Below are 18,557 nucleotides of genomic sequence, written 5' to 3' on the forward strand. Positions count from 1 at the left end.
ACCCAGTGCTTGATCCCGTCGAGACTTGCGGGGCCCCGAAGCCCGCCCCGCGGTGTTAAAAGGTCTCTCCGTCTCCTATGCAAATACCACCAGCACGGTTCTCGATATCTTTCGCCCTCCTCTCCTACAATCAGCGACCGAGGATTTACGGCCAAACCATCCGGCGGCGGCAAAGTGGCTAACGCCAGGATAGTTCCTCCTTGACCCCGACGGGTCGTAGCTAATGTTCGCACAAGCGACCTTTGGCCGGAAGGGGCGATCATGGCTGGTCACGCGTAATTTCGCCGACACTCTCTCCCCTTCCACCGGATATTTGAACGCCTTGGGCACCCGCTGCTTCCTGGCTGAAGGTGAAGGACGATCGGCAGGGGCGCGAGCTGGTGGTGTATGCGAATTTAAAGGCTGATATGCTGATATATTTCTCGTTCCCAGCACTGTTTGAACAGCAAAGTGAGAAAAAGAAGAGTTCTTGTTGTTTCTTCTTCTTGCGGCTGGCAGAGAGTTCGCCGCGGAGAGTGCGGGGGTGTTGTAGAGGGGCGTTTTCCCGGCGAGTGTGTCGTAATTGCGCGCGCTGTGTTTGTCCGCCGCCATCATCCGGCTGTAGACCGAGCTTGCCAACAAAGCCGGGACGAGCGCCTCTCGCAACCATTCGAGATGGCAGAAATGTCAGGATGACGCATGTCCGCGAATGAAAACACGCGGGGCAAGAGAAAACGAACAGCGGGTTTTACACGGACGGGAGCCGCGTATAAAAGGCGGTGCGGGCGCGTCCGCCTCTTCGTCAGTTGACGGAAGCCCCTCACGAACTCTCTTCTCCGTGCTTACACAGCGTGCGCCTTCCACGGGATTCGACATGGTGAGGATAACCCGCACGCCGCTGCCGCCTGCTTGCATACCTGCGCGTCGAAGTGGGTCCGCCAGCTCACGTGAGGCTGCGCAGTTCGATGGATGCTACCCCTAGGAGGTCAGAGATCATGTTCGAGATCTGAGAAGCGAGACTGAGACTACTGATCAGGGACGGTTTGGTTCGGGCCTCGTTTCGAGTGCGCTTGCCATTGGTGGTGTTATCGTGAGAGTTAAAGCTATTTGTCTGTATCCTCCGACGGCTTTCTATCCGCCCATTTGATTCTGTTTGCATAAATATTCAGCCATGCGTGTTGAATTATATTTGACGTAAAAGCTTGCAAAGATGTTCGAGGCCCCTGCTCTATCATATGAGGCGGACTTGTAATCTTGAACAATCGCCTGAGTGAACTGAAATTAAGGAGCTGATGTCTGATTTTAAATGAGAATGACCAGAGAACCCGAGCTCGCAGTTCAACCGTGCCTGCAGAAACTCTAGAAAAGGTTTATCCCATTTAGGGAAAGATGTGACAAAGCAGCAGTTCAATTTTTGATGCTTGTTTCTCGCTGGATGATGGGATGTGTTTCTAGAAAGCGCTCTTTAGGCGATGAAGTTTGGGTCGCTTTCATTTAACGAATGTTTGTGTTCCATGGAGCTATTACATGAAAAGGAAAGGAAAAGAGATTCCAGGCCTTTCTCCCATCCAGCGGGCAAATAATTTTCGGTAGCTACACTATAGCCCCGACAAGTTCTCCCTAAGTGCACCCAATCCCAATTCCCCTGCACCATATGACGAAATGCCCACTCCTCGCCTCGTTGATTTCTTGTGGCTTCCTCTTTGAACAAACTTCCATTTGGGGCAAACAGCACCGTGTAGCTGTTTGCCCGGGGAAAAAAAAAATGTTTGCGTCACTACCTTTGCAAAGTGAAACCACTAGCTGTGTGCGCTCTGTCCATGCTTAATTGTTTTGTGCAACAGTTGTTGGAGCAGGTTATTTGCGCTCCCATAGAAACTAGCAGGCATGCTCATTTGTCCGAGTGCCGCCGCGGTGGCTCAGCGGTTATGGTGCTCGGCTGCTGTCCCGAAAGACGCGGGTTCGATCCCGGCCGCGGCGGCTAGAATTTCTTTGGAGGAGAAATTCTAGAGGCCCGTGTACTGTGCGATGTCAGTGCACGTTAAAGAACCCCAGGTGGTCGAAATTTCCGGAGCCCTCCACTACGGCGTCTCTCATAGCCTTAGTCGCTTTGGGACGTTAAACCCCATAAACTAAACCAATCATTTGTCCGAGTAAACTGTTGACGCATAGGCACATGTTTGTTGCCGCATGGAAGCTCTTAGAGTGAGTGACATCATGTATTTCTGTCTTTTGGTAAGTATGTACCACTCGGCAGAAGTTGTTCCCCAACCACTTGCATTGGTTCCTATGTTGCCGTCTATCGGCCTTTGGAATGGGGACGTACCTAAAAATAGGCCGTCAAGTGCTACGGAAGCGTTCACTCAGAGCGGTTCTTGATTACGGCAAACTCTTGCCAGCGCACCTGAAGAGCCACGACTCCGTTGGCTCCTTGGCTACAGAAACGCACAGTTTTGATGTTTTCTGCGAGAAAATACCATCTAAATGAAGGAGGAGGTATTTGGCGGCTTCAGTGATTTTCATCAACAATTGCGTCATCGCAGAATGATAATTAGAGCACTACACCATGGCTTTGCGCTACCCATTCGGCGCAAGATTAGCGCACACGTAATCGCCAGCACAGCGTCTTAATTATTACACCGCTATAACAGTGGAGGCATGCTGGTGAGATCACGATCAGGAAAGGGTTAGCATTCTGCTAAAATGGTGGAAGCGCAAAACTCTAATTGAGGAGACTGAGGGGGTTAAGTCCTACTACGCCTGTGTTCTCTGCTCATGCTTCGCCAAAAACGCAGAGTACTACGAAAACCATGAATAACTGGAACTACACGAATGAACGATTAAATCGGTGGACAGTCTTTTACATATATATACAGGGTGTTTCACCTAAGACTTTCTGCAATTTTTAAAAATAAGCTTTTCGAATTAGATGTGCGCTTTTTCTGGCATAGCATTGTCAGTGGTGTAGTACATCATAATGCAGCTAAGACGTGCTAACTAGCAGGCTTGTTACCCAATATTTAATAGTTAACTTTTAAACTATTACCGTTGGGCTCCTTAATTATTGAGAGGCATGTAGCCCACCGTAAGTGATGTCCATATCCGTTCTTAGAATTTCGAGAACGCGATTATCCTCGGCGCTGTGGCCGAACAAATTTTGGCCTATTTAGACGAGTCACGTGCACTGGAGAGGTGTCTTTGCCTGCAAGCTTCTCAAACCGCATGTATTTTGGCGCGATGTAGGCGAAATTTGTTGGGTCACAGCGCCGAGGATAATCGCGTTCTCGAAATTCTAAAAACGGATATGGACATTGCTTACGGTGGGCTGCATACCTCTCAATAATTAAGGAGCCCAACGGTAATAGTTTAAAAGTTAACTATAAAATATTGGTTAACAAGCCTGCTAGTTAGCATGTCTTAGCTGAATTATGATGTACTACACCACTGACAATGCTATGCCAGAAAAAGCGCGCATCTAATTCGAATAGCTTATTTTTAAAAATTGCAGAAAGTCTTAGGTGAAACACCCTGTATATATTTTCTCAGGAAAAGAGATGAAATCGGTCTTCGTGAAAACGAAAAGACGCGCAGTAAACTCAATAGAGACGTCAAAAGAGCTAAATGTGACTACTATGTAAATATTTTATTTCCACCGATAATTCCAGAGCGTGCAGGAGATGGTCTTTCAGAAACCCAGGGCCACTGAGTGGTAGATGTATTGCCTTTTCAAGAAACAATGTTTTGCTGGAGGGCGCTTCACCAGAAGTAACGTCTTGTTTCATCAGGAGATTATTGACGTATCCTCAGTTATGCTTTCAAAACATATAATAAATCATATAGCGAGAAGAAATGTCGAATTTGATTGCAATGAATGATAACCTGTGAATTGCTCATTAGCTAACCTATTAGTTTACGAGCAAAGAATGGACCTTTGGACAAGTTATAAAAGGTTCGCGGTGTAGGAAATTATAAAAAGGCATTTTAAAAGGCAGCAGCTTTATTTCGAAATTCTGGTTTTCAACTTACTAAACGAAGCTCATGAAACCTGGAAAGCACCTAATAATGAAGCTTTTCAAATATTGGCATCAACTGCACATGCATCAGCGTGGCCCTACCTTGAAAGCGACCGTAGGCGAGTAACATCGGACAAAGCGTTTTCAATGTAGGCGCTGGATTGTCATGAGCTATGCGCTTTTAACACGTTTGCGAGAGACACCTCTGAAAGTCAGGTCACTGAGTACAGGGCTGACGCCGTTCTAGAACATTGCATCTGACAGACCAGGCTAGCGTGAGGAAAAGCTGTGCGCCGTAACCAACAGATCTTGTTGCCGTACTCTAGCAGTATTCTCTCGCTTTGCGCGCTCCACTCGTTATTGACGTCGCCTTGATGTTTTACTTACAGAACTATTGTCACCTAACTCCCTCCCACCCACATAACTCCCTCCAACCCATTTATTCGTTCTTTCATACTGCTTGATACTCTAACAACGAAGTGACAGCACAAACAACAAATAACTACAGCACTCGAGATTAACAAAGTAAGTTATACCTGGCGTAGTGGGTGCAGGGTCACGGTAAGATTACTGCGAGAAACAATTTTTCACTGCCATTATGGAGTTATATTTCACTGCACTGACCGCAGACTGATAGCGCAGTTTTTATTGATAGTAGGCGGTACGTCACCTTAATTCGTAAAACTCTGCCGTAACATAGCTGGGTTGCGTTCTTGGTTGCAAGCACTTCTGATAAAACGTTCCACCTTGAGAGTGCGGCGATTTCTCAATGACGCGACCTTCCTGACATTTCTACAACCGTAAATCACGTCCGCGTCCAAATCTCTACCAAGCTCACTTAGCTATAATCTTGCGAAGCACTTCGTGATGCAAGCGCGCTTGTCAGCCAAGCTCGGTTAAGTTCAGACTTATTTGCGCATTCGCGTTGTGCATTTCAAAGCGCTGGATAACCTTCTCATTGCATTGCCTTTTTTTTGCTTCAACGAAAACTAATTCACTTCTTGCTGCAGAATGTTTAGCGTGTCAGAGTTGGCCAAATGTTTTAAAGCTGTTGTTTTCCTCTACTGTAGGCAAAAATGGTGATGCTGCTCCTCCTGATGGTTGCTGCTGTGACAGTGGTGCGCGCCCAGCAGGTAAGTCTCGTCTCTCGCTGGCGTTCGATGTAAGGCCTTAACGCTTTTGGCTCATAATTTCGCTAGGAAAGCAGGACAGCAATAGTAAGGAAATTTGTTTCGGTTTAAACTGGAGCAACATTGAAAAATGTTTGAGAAACATACAGAAAGAGAAATATTCAGTATTTTACGGAACGTGATCTACGTCGTTGGAGTCTTGCAGAGTCATTCTTGGCTTGCCTAGCAGCAAATCTGTTTGTACTCAGTTTGTTATTCCGCCGATATATGTAGCGATGATACATCTTATGAGACGCTGCTGAAAGAACGAAGTCGCCGTTAAATCATTAGAAATTAAGGTAGGACAAGGCCATGCTGGTGAGAAAAACTAAATTGTGACTAATAGAAAAAACGGGACGCGGAGAAAATGCCTCGAAAGTTGACGCTTCGGCTTGCACATGTCAGCACCGCTCTGCCATTAGGAAGTCAAGAAATAGAATGCAAAGAAATGGATGCGGAATCGCCATCGTTCCTCTGAAGCATTGGGGTCAACTCCTTTGCTCTTCCTAATGTCATTGTTAAGAATACTAAAAACCTACTTACAATAGATTGTTTTTTTTGTATAGTTAGTCTGCTGCACCTGGAACAAGCGACAACAAACTCAAACTTGCCATAATAGGGATATGAATGATGTGCGCCACTCGCCTCTATTTTCGATGTCGAGAAAAGAAAAACGTAAATCTGTATCCTGCATATGATGCCAGCTTTAGGTGTGAAATTTTAAACAGACTGCAGCAGCAGGCTGCAGTTGGTTCGCAGCGGTGAGGTAGGTTTATCAGAAGATAGTCTGCGCTAAAGAGCGGGTTCCAGGTGTGTCTAGACTCCGGAATTCCTACTCGGCATGTTCAATCCTACTGCGGGCGCCCATGTTCAATGTCTAGCATGCAGTAGTGAGAGCTGCAGTGCAATTTGTTGGTTGCAGTTCCATGTGTCATTTGGTTTTTGCGCCTTGCTTTACATGTTCTGGAGCTCATTTCGTCTACACAGGTATTCATTTATTATGTCGCCGATAACATTTCAGAACAAATTTGGTACCACTACAATTTTTCGGCAATTCACAGATCCAAAACGAACTGTTTAAAAATCCTACGCGCCCTCGGGCTTTCGTTACCGGTCTTCATATTTAAAAGCCCGCGAGTTGCACCCAGCCGTTTCACTGCTGATAAACCTCTTCGTTCACTTCGAGTGCTTGCAAGTGTCATCAATTTAGATTTTATAGATGAACAGGAAGTAAAAAAGTAAATAACTTGATAACCAAATTGAAATAAATCAAAGTACGGTAGCCGGCCACTGTATGCACATTTCCGGACTCGAAATGAACGGTGACTCAGTGGTACAGCATTCTCCTTCTACGCTGGAGGTGCTGGATTCGATCCCCAGGACCTCCAGGTACGCACCGGGTTTACTGTTGGTATAGTCAGATACAACTTAAGTCTGCAGTGAAGCTCCGCCCACATTCAGCCTCTGCGCACAGAATTCCTCCACGACAAAAAAGTAGTCCGCTGCTTAAACGTTTCTTATTACCTAAACAAGACGTTTATCACAAGAAAAAAGAATTATGAGCTCTGTTATATTGACACGTGGATTGTTTGATATAGTCAAACATTAAAAAGCTGATTTCGTTTACAGTTGCGATTGGCCAGCGTAGTAATACAGGACGCCACGGACCGCAGCCCAGTATTAGCAACTGCTGTTTTTTAAGTTGTATCCTACTATAGAAGCTTTTCAAGGCCCTGGTGCTCGGATTCTCTGGGGCGAAATGCTTAGAAAAAGAGGTTTGGACCAAACCGTTCCGGATGCAAGGAAAGAATTTCATGCTGATAAAGAGCGCTTGTCCAACGATTGCGAATGATTAGTGGCCCGATCACGACAGATATCCTGAAAACATTTATATTACCTGACCATCAATAGGTGAGGTGGGCAAAAAATGTTGAGTCGTATCATATGCTTTAAGAATATCGGTCAGGCGCCACGTGCAGAGGTTTTTCGAAGGGCCATATAAGTGTTGCTGGGGAGCCACGGTCAAATAATTCTAGCCAACTATATTTGGCGAAGACTTACGCGCCCACCTTATACGTAATATCTATAGAAGTTTTTAGAATTTCAGGAATACAATTACCCTTGGCCCTGTGGCTCTACAAATTTTGGCTACATCGCGCCAAAATACATGCGCTGTTCAGAAGCCTGCAGCCAAAGGAACCCCTCCAGTGTACGTAACTCCCCAAAATAGCCTAAATTTGTTGAGGCACAGCGCCGAGGGTAACCATTTTTTCGAAATTCTAAAAACAGATATGTATATTCTTTACGGTGGGCTACGCGCCTCTGAATTAATAAGGTGTCTAACATTGATAGTTAAAAAGCTAAGTATTCAATACCAGTTAACCGGCCTGCTAGTTAGCACATCTTAGCTGTATTCTGATGTACTACACTGCTGACAAAGCTGTGCCTAAAAAAGCATTCTACTAACTCAGAAAGCCTATTTTAAAAAACTGTATAAAATCTTATGTGAAACACCCTGTATGCCCAATTAACATATAGCTACTGTGCACGCGTGGTGACAGGTACATTCTCACCTCGCTCTATACTTGTTCCACGGCAAGAGAGCGAATACTCCAACAGACGCCACAGAAACAGACGTTATCGGGTAGCCCTACACTACGTTTTTAGGCGTGCATGAGCGTATGCCAGTTTCATGTTCAATTTGTGTGCAGTAGTTAAACATCCGAACTTTAGGACTTACACATCGATAGAAAACCCGAGTTTTTCTGTACATCTTTCCTCTGTGTGTGTACAGTCTTTGTAAAAAGTAGCCAGGCTCCATGGTTTGCTTCTCATTCGCATAGAAGAGCCCTCACGGCTTCCATAAAGATCAAAAAGTTATTTGAAGGTGAGAACAGTGGTTCTTCTTACCATACAGAGATTTAGGGCTTGAGGGCTGGCATAATAGTTTTAGTATACGACTGAGAAGAAAAACGTGCAGCCTCGTTACTTTTGACAAAGACTGTACATGTCTCGGTACGCGGCACCATAGCCAGCATTTACTCGTTGTTAAGGGCCTTTCCCGCACTACACCCCCTAGCACACGCAAACCTCTCTATCGCCACCCATTGAGGTGATTGGGGATGCTGTTAATTTACATGTGCGCGGTTCTACCGGGATGTTCTGGGATAACAGTTTTCGTCCATCTGCTTCGGTTCCAGTCCGCGGACGGAGCGTACCAGTTCCGCTACGAGGTGAAGGACCCGGAGGGCAACAGCCACTTCCACGAGGAGTCGAGCGACGCTTCGGGCAACCGCCGCGGCTCGTTCGGCATCGTGCACAAGGACGGCCAGTTCGTCAACACCGAGTACACGGCCGACGATAACGGCTACAAGCCGGTCATCAACAGCAACGTCCCGGGAGTGTCGCGGGGAGGTCGATGAGCCTCCACTGAACGGCGGTGACTACGCATAGGGATGGCAGTGGCGGCGGCGGCGGTTGTGCTTCCTCTTTCTTAACACTTCGAACTGCATAGCTGTTCTCTGGCCGGCGCAGAACGGCAATGTGACGAGTGCTCTTCTGGTGCATAAAGGGAATCTCTCGCAAAAACTTGTGTGTGGGCTTTTTTTTCAGCTTTTTTTTATTGAACTGTCTGTTCTGCATGTGCACCTATAACTGGGACGCTAAGTGGTACACCGATGACTGCGCGCTGTTTCTAGGCAAACAATTGTGAAGTTTTGGGTTGGATTGTTAGGGTTTAACGTTTCAAAGCGACTCAGGCTATGAGGGACGCCGTAGTGAAGGGCTCCGGAAATTTCGACCATCCGGGGTTCATTAACGTCCACTCACATCGCACAGTACACGGGCCTCTAGAATTTCGCCTTTATCGAAATTCAGCCGCCGCGGCCGGGATCGAACCCGCGTCTTTCGGGTCAGCAGCCGAGCGCCGTAGCCACTGAGCCACCGCGGCGGCCAGTTGTGAAGTACAGTAGGAATCAATTTTAAGGTGATAATTTTAGGGCTAGGCTACATGAAAAAAGTGTTAAATCGTAATTTATATTTACAAGAAGAACAAAATATACGGGGATAGCTTGTTCTTTGATCCATGCATCCCTCAACGTTTTTTTTTAGAATGAGGTATCGTCGCACCATAAAAAATTGGTCGGATTTGGTCGCCCAACAACAAAACGACCACTTTCGCATTGAGGCTCACAATACTTGTCGAGGAACATAAGCGGGTCGCTTTCAGCCGAAAGGCTAAACATAATTTGCGAATCAAATCCACCCTGTTTCTGCAGAAGCAAGTTTACTGTTGCTTTGCTATGATAACTGCATCAGGAATGTTTTACGGTTTATACGTGACGACCAAAAATAAAAGTAAACAAGCCATATGATGTCAGGAGACGACGCAACATAAGATGTATGAATGGAAGACCATGACTTGCAAGCAAGCGCCTAGAGATGACGCCTACTAGCGGCCGCATAAATTTGGTCATAAGGCACAAGCGCATTGTGAGAACATTGCACCCACACCGCGCAAAGGCACTACAGCTGTCGCAGTCATTTCTACACAAATTGCGAGCCAAAGGGCGGGAAATTGTTGGTTACAGACTAAAATTAATTTTCTTCGACACTCAGCAAGTTGCATGATGCCAACATTCAGCGGAAAAGGTGCCGAGAACCAAGACATTACAGTTCATCCGTGCGGTCTGTTACTTCAACGTCTCCGGGTATATGCACATGTCGACTAAAGCTGCACCATTGGAAGAGCAGTCCTGTTATCAGGATGTCTGGTAAGTGCCCCTGTCTTTACTATGGCGTCGTCAAAAGGCAATGCGAGAAAGAGTGTCGAGAGAATCGTGAAGAGCTGCACATTGGGCACCGGAGCGGCATTAGGCGGTGGTATAGAACCATGCTCAAGAATAACTCTAGTTTGGGCTAGTTGGTTCATGACTCAACAGGAAAATGGCGCAAAAGACGTGGAGAAAAGAGACAAATACGACAGGACCAGCGCCTGGTCCTGTCGTGTTTGTCTCTTTTGTCCACGTCTTTTGCGCCGTTTTCCTGTTGAAGGTATAGAACCGTTTAATGCACAGTTTGCCGGATTTTTTATGAGGCAGTAGAGAATCACCTCTTCATGCCTGCTGTTGCCCGGCGTACTAAGGCCCTACAGGAAAAAGATATGAAACAGACGCGGTGACTATACGCTAATGGAAGGAGCTGTGTTGGCCGCCTATTCTGACAGTCTAAATTACCTTCACGCGGTGTCATCTTTGCTTAGTCGCGCTCAGTGGTGAAATAATTCCGAAGTCAGCAGTACGGCCTCAGAGAGCGCAGGCATCTGTGGCGTAACTTGAGTATCAATATCTGGCTATTTCATCGGTCCTGAAATCCGAAGAAATATTGCATCCATTGATTTGCTTTCATCTGTGACGCCCGGTATAATTAAGAGAAGCCAATCAAAATAAGGCTATATCCTGGATGGCAGCGTCGTTTTGCGGCTAAGTGCGGGCTCACGACGTGAGCCTTCAAGAGCCACTTAAGGCGACATCGGAGACCCAAACCATAGTAGCAGTGAACCAGTTCCTTGATTACGGAAGTTGTGGCTCGACATGCAGAACTAACTGCGCCCGCTGGAATTCATGGTCGACGTGAAAGTACAAACCGTTAAAACACTAACCTCAGCTCTGGGAATACGCATTTCACGCATAGAATTTAATGCCGAGGGCTTTCCGGTTTCCTGAATTGTTTATCTTGCAATGCGCACCCGGGTGAGGCCTTACAGAGTGTAAGAAAGCGTCCAAAGAGAGCGGCTTGGTCGGTTGCCTCCTCGCGAGCAAGAGCTTGAGCACTTGTGTAACAAGAAGCCCGTCTCTCCTCGAAATCACCGTCTAATTGCTGCGCCGCGCATAATTCTAGGGCCGGGCTCAGAAAATAGTAAAAGTTAATCGCCCCAGTAACGGTTGCGGCACCGCTTTTTAAAAATTCTAAGCCACCGAATTGCGGAACAGGAACGGCTGCTGTGAAAATATTTAGCGCGCTTTGGGAATACGAAGCAGTGGGAAGCGGGGGCGGGGGGTCTGAAGGGGTGCCCGTTTGCACTGCCGGGAAGTGAAAGTGCGGTATCAGGATCTCGGGCACTTGCAGCAGACTTCGTTCGCGTAATCGTCCACGCATGAGATGAGGCGGTGCGCGCCGCGAACTACCTTCCGAAGCCTGTGGAAAGCGGCATCACCGGCAGCCGTGCGTGAACTTCCATGGGCCCCGGCTGAGCTTCGCTTGTTTTTTGCCCTCTCTCCTGCCTCGTGCTGCGGTGCCGGGTCCGACGATGGGCGTCTTTATAAGAGCACGCGCCCATGCCGAGATGGTAGTCGTGGATGCGTGGCTTTTCCCTCGTGTGCAAACGTGCCTGTTTGTTCCGCCCCGTCCAGGACAGTGACGCCGCCTAGGATTTACCTCCGGAGAAACGACAGGGTCTGTGGTAGTCTGCGCAGTACACGACATGGAAAGTTACAGCTGCGTCTTCGGGCTGGTGGGTACGAATATGTATCTGCGCCAAGGTGCTCGGACTGATCGAAAACTTGATAATCTAGCCACAAGAATTGGTGAGACAAACCGCGTCAAACAGGGACAAATGCTTTTGAAATAGATTACGGAAAAGGTCGCAGTACCTACATGATAACTTGATACAGGTAGAAATTCAGATTATTCCGAGATGTTTTCAAGCTAGGATTGATACTTTCTGCAACGACTGAATAAATGGTGAGCCTACAAGCGTTAGCCCCAATGTTGTTCTTAGCGACACCACCAATTTCATATTTTTAGTTATAGTTGAAGATGCTTTGTCGATAGGACCGTATACATTTGAAGGCAGTAAAGAGTTCGAGCGCCGAACCTCTACACACCTATGATATTTCTACTGACTGAGATTTGGATTGATTACGTCCGTTTTAGATTAATTTTTATTTAGTGTTATTAATATATTGTGTGTTCATTATTAGGCATATGCAAGGTTTTCATTACAACTATGTTTATAGGACAGAGACGAAGCTTTCTGAGAGCTTGTACACTTATTGGTCGTGATTCTACGGTGTATTTTTCTACAGAATTTATTATTCTGATCCACATTCATGACATAGTTGTTGATAACTGTGTTTATATTCCGTCGTCGCTTTTCCGTTTTGTAAATAACTTCTGTGTCAGTGAAACTGTTCTTGCTTTTCTGTCGCTTCACTAAAACAGGCTATTTTAAAGTTTTTTTGGGGACCAAAGTTCGTGTTTACAGGACCGTTAGGCCACAATGTGCTTTATTTCTGTATGTTTATACGACGATAGCATACTTACGTGTTTCGAATATAACAATGCATTGAAAAATCCTAAATATCAGTTCTCTGTGTTTTCCACGTAGAGAAAAGATGTTGAGATACAAAAGTATCTATTAGCGGAGCAGTTAGCCGAGTTTCTGAGAGCCTTCAGCTTGAGCAATGGATTGAATTTGTGTTGTTCCCATAGCAGCCGTCAGGTTTTATTTGGCTGTATGCCATTAAAGTCCCGATGAAATACACTTCGCACGTATATAGACTGCGAATACACTGCGTTGCATTGTAGAAAGGCTAGCCTACCGATTTCTTCGGGAGAGGGCAGTAAAGAAAAAATCAGTATACACAACTGAGTAAGAAACTATGGCTGTTGTTGTTCGATTCATTTGGAATGAACAAATGTCGCCGATCTCTAAGAATCGCTGCGAGTATCGCGTAGTCAGGAAGCATGCTCAACCATTTGAAGTGTCCCGGAATAAAAGCTGACAGTATGTTATGCTTTACATATGCAGGATAGCCAGGCGCACTATCAAGCGGATTTTGCATAAATAATTCGGTGCAGCGAGCGAAACAGCAGATATAAAAGACGGAAGTGAACTGCGCAGTTCCCTCCAAGAGTCCATCTCAGGGGCAAAAAGACCAACACTCGGTGAAGTCGAACAGTCTGTGGCAGACGGGGACCAGTCCCATCCTCGCCCCCGAAGTTCTTGGTAGCCTCACAGGTGCCGCAAGGGCGCGACTAAACTGCCCAAGAACAGATATTGTAGCCCGGGGATTGTTGGCGGACCTTGCATGCATCTGTATCAAATTGCCGGATAAGAATGAGTGATTTTGGTTGCTTCGCACGAGGTGATGAAACCTGCTTTAAACTGGACGCAGCTCAATGCCAACTGCGTCTTTATGAAGAAAGTTTGGAGAGATCCCTCCATAATTGTTCATAAGTATCCGCGTGTACGATATGTCACAACTGTGGCTGCCGAACTCCCTGGTTCTTCATTTTCAGACAGGCAGTGCAGAAGGACTAGGAAGAAATGAGTAAACAGCGCGGCTCTTGAGGCAGCCCCTCCCTCTGTAGGAAGACGCATCCTCTTAAGACAGGCAGCTTCTTCTTTTTGCGCCGCCGCCTCAAGAGGAATGCCACATTGGGCCCCCTTTTTTAAGCCACGAAGCTGTTGGCTGTTGGTTGTAATGCGCGCAGCCCGTATTTTAACTTATCTCCTCACAGTGGTGGTCTGGAGTCGCACTGCGTCTATTGTGAATGTGCATTTACTACGTGTGGACTCCCGAGAATGTGAGCAAGCGACATACCAGTAATCGAGCTGCCATCTATCATTAATCGACAACTGCGCTGTCTTTGCTTAAGGAGTGAAGTACTGATAAAATGATATTCTAAAGTGAGAAAAAGTGGTGTATAGAGACTTTTTGGACATGCAACCATTAGGGCGTTCAGAATTATTGGAAAATGCAGTCGGGGGTGATTTTTGAGCAACTCGAGTGGGTGCTGTTGTTGGAGCAAGAAATGTTCTGAACATTTTAGTTCAAAAATTTAAAAAGATAAAGAAGCCGAATGCGTTCTTTTTCGCAGAAAATGCTCGCCTGGGTGAAGGCAGTGGGTGCCATTCAGCCCTATTTCAGGTGCTGAGCTACAAAAGAGACACGTTCGGTTATTTCGTACAGCAAGCCATGCAATTTCTGCTGCCATTTCTGCCGATTAGTCCAGTCCGAGAGGTGATAATAGTTTCTTAATGAAACACGTACGTTCCTAAACAAAGCTAAGGTACACGTATTAAAAGAAAATAAAAGGAAACAAGGAAGAGAAAGCGTAGTTTTTCCTTTGAGTTGAATGAGTGGTTGTAGTACAAAACGGGTTTTACGCGGCGGCTTGTTTGGCTGTTTTGGCGATCTAGGAATGAGGAAACTACGCTATGTGTATTGCTGTTCTTGCAGTGCGCCTTGCTAACGATAGCCCTGCTGGGCCCAGCCTGTGGGGGCTACCTGGGCGGCGGCGGAGGAGGCATTGGCTTCGGAGGCGGGGGCTACGGTGGCGGCATTGGCTACGGAAAGGTAATTGTTGCCTTTATGAAAAGATACGAGCTTTGTTTAAAGGCGTTGCATAGCGACAGTGATCCTGCAGCGAAAACGGGACCTGGACACTGCCTTCGACGAGGTATTCGCGGCCTTTTAATTTGTAGTTTTAGCTTTGTGGTGTAGTAACGCTGCAGGAAAATTACTCTATCATGAAGTTTGCCTCGATTACGCAGGAATCATTCAATGATAAGTTACATGAAGGCTCTAAAGCTCGACAAAAGGGTCGACGTTGTGTATCCTGCTCGTTTACAGAATGACCACAGCACTATAGTGAATGAGTGAACTCAGAAGCAATGCAGTGTCTGTTATAGTTGAGTACATCTATAGAGGACATCCGCCATGCCTTTCTTTGTAACACATTGCTTTGTAAGCGTCCCTATGGCTTTCTTTGGTATGCATAACCAGCGTTGGACAACAACAGCATGAACCTTGCCAAGTCATTGAGAGCTGCTGTAAACAATGTGCGGTTATTTATTATCCTTCGCATGCATTTTATAGACGAGCCTGAAAAATCAGTGATAATTCGCAAGGAAACGGCTGTTTCAAGGGTTTAGCAATGAGCATTCATTTAAATATAAGTAATGTAGAATAGACCCAATGCCGGAATGATGTCATATAGCAGCGGATCTTTGGCGTTTCTATACCTCCGGGTCTTTTCACATGGTTTGGCATGTACATTTGAAATGCCAACTAACCAAGCATCACCCACGAGCGACTGCCTTCAGTAACACGATCAAATTAGGCAAACAGTTCAGTCTAAATGATACCAAGTAATTCAGCGCACGCATTAACGTAGTGTATTCATTGCTCACGTACTCCCGTGCGCACTTTAGAGAGAATTATGTGGAAGTGTTCAATAATTCAGTACTTAGCAACTGTGCTTGAAAGGCACAGATTTTCCCCTTTTGTAGCCAGTTTCCTCTGGGCGTACGATATTTTAAAGTAATTCTTAACTTTATTGAAGAAATGACCAGAAAATCTGCACTTCTGTGCACAGTTTTTGCTCCCTTTCATATTACGCATGGTAGTGCGCGTTTTCTAGATTTCGCCATCATCAGTGACAGTTGACTGGGAGACGACAAAATGAGCTTAGCCATGGGAATTTTTAAAAATTTAAAGTACAGCATCCAATATCCCTATATTCCTCAAGAGAAAACTATACAACAGCTGTATTTTACCGGTACTCACCTATGGGGCAGAAACGTGGAGGCTAACAAAGAGGGTTCAGCTTAAGTTAAGAACAACGCAGCGAGCTATAGAAAGGAAAATGGTCGTTGTAACACTAAGAGATCGGAAGAGGGCGGAGTGGGTGAGGGAACAAACGCGGGTTAATGACATCTGAGTTGAAATCAAGAGGAAGAAATGGGCTTGGGCAGAGCATGTAATGCGAAGGCAAGGTAATCGCTGGTCATTAAGGGTAACGGAGTGGATTCCAAGAGAAGGCAAACGTAGCAGGGGACGGCAGAAAGTTAGGTGGGCGGATGAGATTAAGAAGTCTGCGGGGATACAGTGGCCGCAACTGGCAGAGGACATGGTTAATTGGAGAGACATGGGAGAGGCCTTTGCCCTGCAGTGGGTGTAGTCAGGCTGATGATGATGATGATATCGAGTATCCATCAACTAATCGAGCATCCGATAGCTGTTGTCATTAGTGAAAATGGAAGAAAAAACGTCAAAAACATCGATGAGAATGGTTCTTGCACCGTGTACGGTGCGGGTCCTCACTGGCGCAGCTGTGGCAGCCCTACAAGTTCGGCTACCAGGTGCTGGACAGCCACGGCACTCAGCACCGCGAAGAGAAGAGCAACGGACTGGGCAGCGTGCAGGGCAGCTACGGCTACACGGACGCGTGGGGCCACTTCCGGCAGGTGCACTACGTGGCCGACAAGTACGGCTTCCGCGCCAAGGTGCTCACCAACGAACCGGGCACGGCCAACCAACAGCCGGCCGCCGTCAAAATGCTCTCCAGTGGAGGTGGAGGCCATGGCCGCTAGCGAGTGTCCACGGTGCCCGCAGCGTGAGAAACGCCGGGATTGTGAGGGCTGTCTGTGTACCTAACCGAAATGTGGCCGCACAAGGCGGCTGCAGGCCGCCTTCGGGTATTTGGTGGTGCGGGTTCAGAGAGGACGGGATGACAGCATAAGCAATTTACGATCAAATAGATTGGCATTGCCTCAAGTTTGCTTGTTGGCTTTGCCCCTCCTAGGCCGGGTTGAGCTCAGACTCTTCTGATTCTAAATTGACACAGAGTAGCCACCCGTTGCACTGCAGTTAGCAGCTTTTTAAACGGCACAGGAGGGGCTATCTACAGCGGCAGCGAGATACTTGATAAAAAAGGAGCAACAGTATAATCTTTAGTACTCGCCGTACATGAGACTAAGAAAAATAGTAATGAGAAACAATTGTCTCAGGGTACACGCACTGCCTCAAGCCAGTGCACTAAAGCTAGCTTTAAGCGCACCCTGCAACATGTTCTTAGAGAAAATCGTTAGAGAAAAAAAAAATCGGAAAGAGGATGACACAAAAGGGAGCACAAGAAACCCACCCACGCCAATCAGACCACAACTCCTAGACACGAAAAAACTCCTGAAAGGGGCCCTTCTCACTTTACACTAATTTAGCAAGCTAAAGCATCTTTCTCAAAGTCGCTAATGAAACCCAGTAGCTTCGGTAAATAAACTAGAAAGCATTACTATAGATACACACAAACAGTAGCCAACACGCCTGTAAGATGTTCTCGTCTTTGCTGCACGTGACTGATGACTGCAGAAAACTGAAAGTATTGTCACAAAGAATTTCTGTGAAAGGAATGCTCGAGCCTTGAAGCGGAAAGTTAATATCCTCGCTGTAACCCCGAGTCCTGCTTCGAGAGCGTAGTATTGCTGTGATGTGCGGGATAAGCGCTTCTTCATGCGTGTCGGGAGCGGACGTGGTGCAGTGAGCAAGTTCTTCAGAAAATCTTCAGAACAGCTCTTACATTCGGAAGGATACTGTTTGGAGAGCGAAAAATACTCGGAAGTAGCTCAATGCCCTTGCACAGCGCTATCTTATAAACCTTATCTATGATTCCACCCTGTAATTATCTAATGAAGGCGGCGAACACCGACTGCAGGAGTGGAAGGTTACGTTTGTGGGGTCTAGTTTTTGAAGCCGCCAGTCTTAACAGCAGCCTTTGTGAGAGTGACCTTGTGTTGGGCCAGATACCACGGAAGCGAGCGTAGTCTTTCGCTTTCAAACAAAACGCATGCGGCGCTGCACATTGTATGTGTGGCCATCTTTGTTTTTGTCGGGACTGGTAACTTTTTGTTCTATGCGTAGAATTTTTGCAATATACTGCTGACGGCATTCGATATCACAATGGAAGAACTGAACAATAATAAGCGATAACGGGGAGCGTCCATTGCAACAAAGTTGACCGAAAGTTTCACATTGTAAACTTGGGCTCAAGGCCAGGTCGGGATTCGTCCCAGCAAATATGAAACCTGGATCTTGGACGCTTTTATTAGGACATACTTCTTAAATTTAAGAGGCAAAGGTAAACACGGCAGCTTGCAGATTTTAAAACCGGAGCCCTGGTTTTCCGCGGTGCTTAAGAGACGACGAAAGTTTCCCAATTTAATGCTCTGCATGAGGTATCTACAAGTGAAAAGAATGCGATACTGTATGTGTAATGTCTTTTGAACTAAGTTCTGCATATTTTTGCACCTTGGCCGGAATGCACGTTATTTTGTCCTGTATTGCGAATGTAGGTTTTCCTTTCTTGTATGATCTAGCATTCACGTTATTATGCTCTAATTTGTTCTTCGCCACCAGCTACACACCACTCTGCGAGTCATCTTTGCTGGCAAATTTCTTCTACCTTCTAGAATTTTTGTCCTTGTGTGTAAATATTCGTGTATATAAGGCAAAGAAACCATTATAGCTAATATACACTAAGGTGTGCTTATATTGTACATTTTACCAGCAGATATAAGTGAATATCCATGCATAAGCGTACAAGCTTGAGTTGC

The 18,557-nt window shown here is 46.3% G+C and overlaps 2 protein-coding genes across 2 annotated transcripts; both read left to right on the top strand.

Moving 5' to 3' along the window:
* The first annotated feature begins 703 nt into the window (after positions 1-703).
* Positions 704-8,749, top strand: LOC149360719 (adult-specific rigid cuticular protein 15.7-like). Its single transcript, XM_089572496.1, has 3 exons — positions 704-856; positions 5,063-5,125; positions 8,362-8,749. Exons 1-3 carry the CDS (start codon positions 854-856, stop codon positions 8,581-8,583), a joined length of 288 nt encoding a protein of 95 aa, XP_089428622.1. The 5' UTR covers positions 704-853; the 3' UTR covers positions 8,584-8,749.
* A 2,016-nt stretch (positions 8,750-10,765) lies between these two features.
* On the top strand, positions 10,766-17,015 carry LOC149360720 (cuticle protein 10.9-like). Its single transcript, XM_089569380.1, has 3 exons — positions 10,766-11,672; positions 14,407-14,523; positions 16,281-17,015. Exons 1-3 carry the CDS (start codon positions 11,643-11,645, stop codon positions 16,539-16,541), a joined length of 408 nt encoding a protein of 135 aa, XP_089425506.1. The 5' UTR covers positions 10,766-11,642; the 3' UTR covers positions 16,542-17,015.
* The last annotated feature ends 1,542 nt before the right edge of the window (positions 17,016-18,557 follow it).

This window comes from Amblyomma mixtum, chromosome 2 (assembly GCF_055824585.1).
Source record: "Amblyomma mixtum isolate Tamu chromosome 2, ASM5582458v1, whole genome shotgun sequence".
In the NCBI taxonomy this organism is placed as follows: domain Eukaryota; kingdom Metazoa; phylum Arthropoda; class Arachnida; order Ixodida; family Ixodidae; genus Amblyomma; species Amblyomma mixtum.